The 2,576-nt window shown below is 29.4% G+C and overlaps 1 protein-coding gene across 1 annotated transcript; it reads left to right on the forward strand.

Annotated features, from left to right (window-relative positions):
• Positions 1-1,588: 1,588 nt before the first annotated feature.
• Positions 1,589-2,223, forward strand: LOC126749431 (flexible cuticle protein 12-like). Its single transcript, XM_050459126.1, has 3 exons — positions 1,589-1,698; positions 1,782-1,903; positions 1,961-2,223. Exons 1-3 carry the CDS (start codon positions 1,690-1,692, stop codon positions 2,154-2,156), a joined length of 327 nt encoding a protein of 108 aa, XP_050315083.1. The 5' UTR covers positions 1,589-1,689; the 3' UTR covers positions 2,157-2,223.
• The last annotated feature ends 353 nt before the right edge of the window (positions 2,224-2,576 follow it).

Here is a 2,576-nt window from a genome sequence, read left to right on the forward strand (position 1 = left end):
AATTTAAGACGTGAATGAATAATTCATTACGATCCTTAATGATACCCGTGTCTCAAATGGGTTTTTATACCAAAAAGTGGGTTAAAAGTCAATTTTTTGAGTTTCTACCGCACCTCACCTTTTCATGCCTTGGACAAATAAATAAATTGTTGACGAAAGGAATGAGGGAAAATTCATTAACTTTCAGGTTTTTTTTGCAATTTAGTAATCAATACCCTCCTAGCGTTTTATCAGCAAAATTATAAAGGTAACCAAAAAGAACTTTTAAAATAAATATATTTTTTTGAAATAAATATATAACATTTCGAGTAATTACACGGGATTTTAAATAACTGTTGTTTTCGAAATAGGTTTTACGCAACTAAAAATTTAAAGAAAAGGTGAGACTTGCATTTGGTTTAACGAAAACCCTATTATTGGTTATAATTCGGGAAGATGTATTACGACAAATATGAATAAATCGATTACAGTAACACAATATCCTCTGAATTTTTGCTAAATTGAAATTATTTTGTGACAAAATATGTGAGAAGAAATATGAACTCAAATCTGTTGTGATACCATTTGATATACTTAATTTACTTTAATTTATTAATCTCTGAGCTCGTTTTTTTTTTTAATATCCTACCTAACTTTGTTATGAATATTAGAATTAAAAAAAGGTTAAAACAACGAAAAGACCTACTTTTTAAAAAATACCTAATTTAAACCAACGTTTCGGTAGTTATATCTACTACCATTATCAAGGTGAATAAAGTAAAATGAAATTAGATTAAAAATATAAATAAAATATACTTATTTTGTAAATTTTCAGATACTTTTTTTACAATGTGACGGTTTATTAATAGTTTGACAAACTTTTTTGAAAGATAACAAAAAAATCAAAGGTTACTTCTTTAAAAATAAAATGGGTGTTATCTTAATTTAAATTAATGATAGAAAATACATGAATATCAAATAGAGATTACCCTGTTCTACCACTCTCTTTAGCAAAGGAATCCATGTATTATTAAAATCAACCGAACAAGTAGCTAAGCATTTATTTTCATTTAACATTATAAATGCACTTTCCTTTAGTTTACGTAATTTTGAAATTGGTTCCTTTACTAAAATTGAGGAAGCATTCCAGTTTATTCTATGGCTACTATCGAATGCATATTGTGTAATTTTGGATTTTTGAAAATCATTGTTTTTTTATGTTCATTAATTCTTTTTGGTAAAGGTCTACAGGTTTCAAGTACAAGGAATTTTATAGATTACATTTTTATTGAAAGGTTAAGTTTTTGTTAATAAGTATTTGTGATTTAAAAATAGTTCTTGTATTAAAATTACAATTAAATTAAATTTACACATTATGAATGTGTTATGTGAATGATTTCGAAATCATGCTTGCTTTATCTGGATCAATCTTGGTTCAGCTGTCCAAACTCATCCAGATAAAGTAGAAACGATTGAAAATTCGTTACTACCCGCTGAAAAATAAGACCTGTTAAGAAGCCTCCTGATTTGTCCCAAAAAATGACCTTTAAATGACAAATTTGTATTAAAACATGAACTTACAACATCAAAGAGGTTCACAAAAGTCAAGGTTAAATTTCGGGTGTCTCTGGTGAAAGACTTGCATATAAATAACATCTGAAATTCGTAAACGCTATCAGTTCACATTAGAAGAACCGTCACAAAGCAACGATGAAAGTAGTACGTGCTTTATGTAGATATTAGCATAGATTTCTTAATTATTAAGTGTTAAATGATTATTTTAAATTATATATTTTTTTCAGGTAATTGCCCTTTTCGCTCTCGTAGCTGTAGCCGTAGCTGCTCCCCAAAATCCTGCTGACGCCCAAGCTCAGGTATTAAGAAGCGACTTGGACAATATTGGTGTTGACAAATTCAGCTATGGGTAAGCAAAGTAACTCTTATTTTGTCAATTAATATTCACTTATAAAAATGTTCTTAGATACGAAACTAGCAACGGAATCTCTGCCCAAGAAGAAGGTCACGTCATCAACGCTGGATCTGAAAACGAAGCTATCGCTGTCCGTGGTTCCTTCCAGTACACCGGACCTGACGGTCAGCAATACTCTGTGCAATACGTAGCTGACGAAAACGGTTTCCAACCACAAGGTGCCCATTTACCTGTTGCCCCTCAATAAGTGATTAATGTTTTATATTGTTGTTGCTTAATTTTATAAGGATAATAAAAAAAATATATTAAAATAATGTGTTTCATTGAGTATATAAAATTATTAAGTATTTTAGCATACAGCAATTACATCGATCTATGTGTTGTTTACACCGAGTTACATCATGCCTTTGACAGTATATCTTACAGTTGGTTAATAGAAAAATTTGCAGTGTATTTTTTAAGGTAGTAGTAGTAGTATCTACCTTAAACATACATTTTTTTTCAAACTTTTAAATTGTCTTAGTTCAATCATCAACATCATCCTCAATAGCCATTTTAAATTTACTATTAGAAATAATTGTGATCATTCTATTGCTTATTGTATTGAGCACTTGCACCCATTCTAGGATTGTCTTTGTCTATCTTCTATTTAAGACTCTAGCAACAT

The sequence above is a fragment of the Anthonomus grandis genome (genome assembly GCF_022605725.1).
Source record: "Anthonomus grandis grandis chromosome 1 unlocalized genomic scaffold, icAntGran1.3 Chromosome55, whole genome shotgun sequence".
Taxonomy (NCBI): domain Eukaryota; kingdom Metazoa; phylum Arthropoda; class Insecta; order Coleoptera; family Curculionidae; genus Anthonomus; species Anthonomus grandis.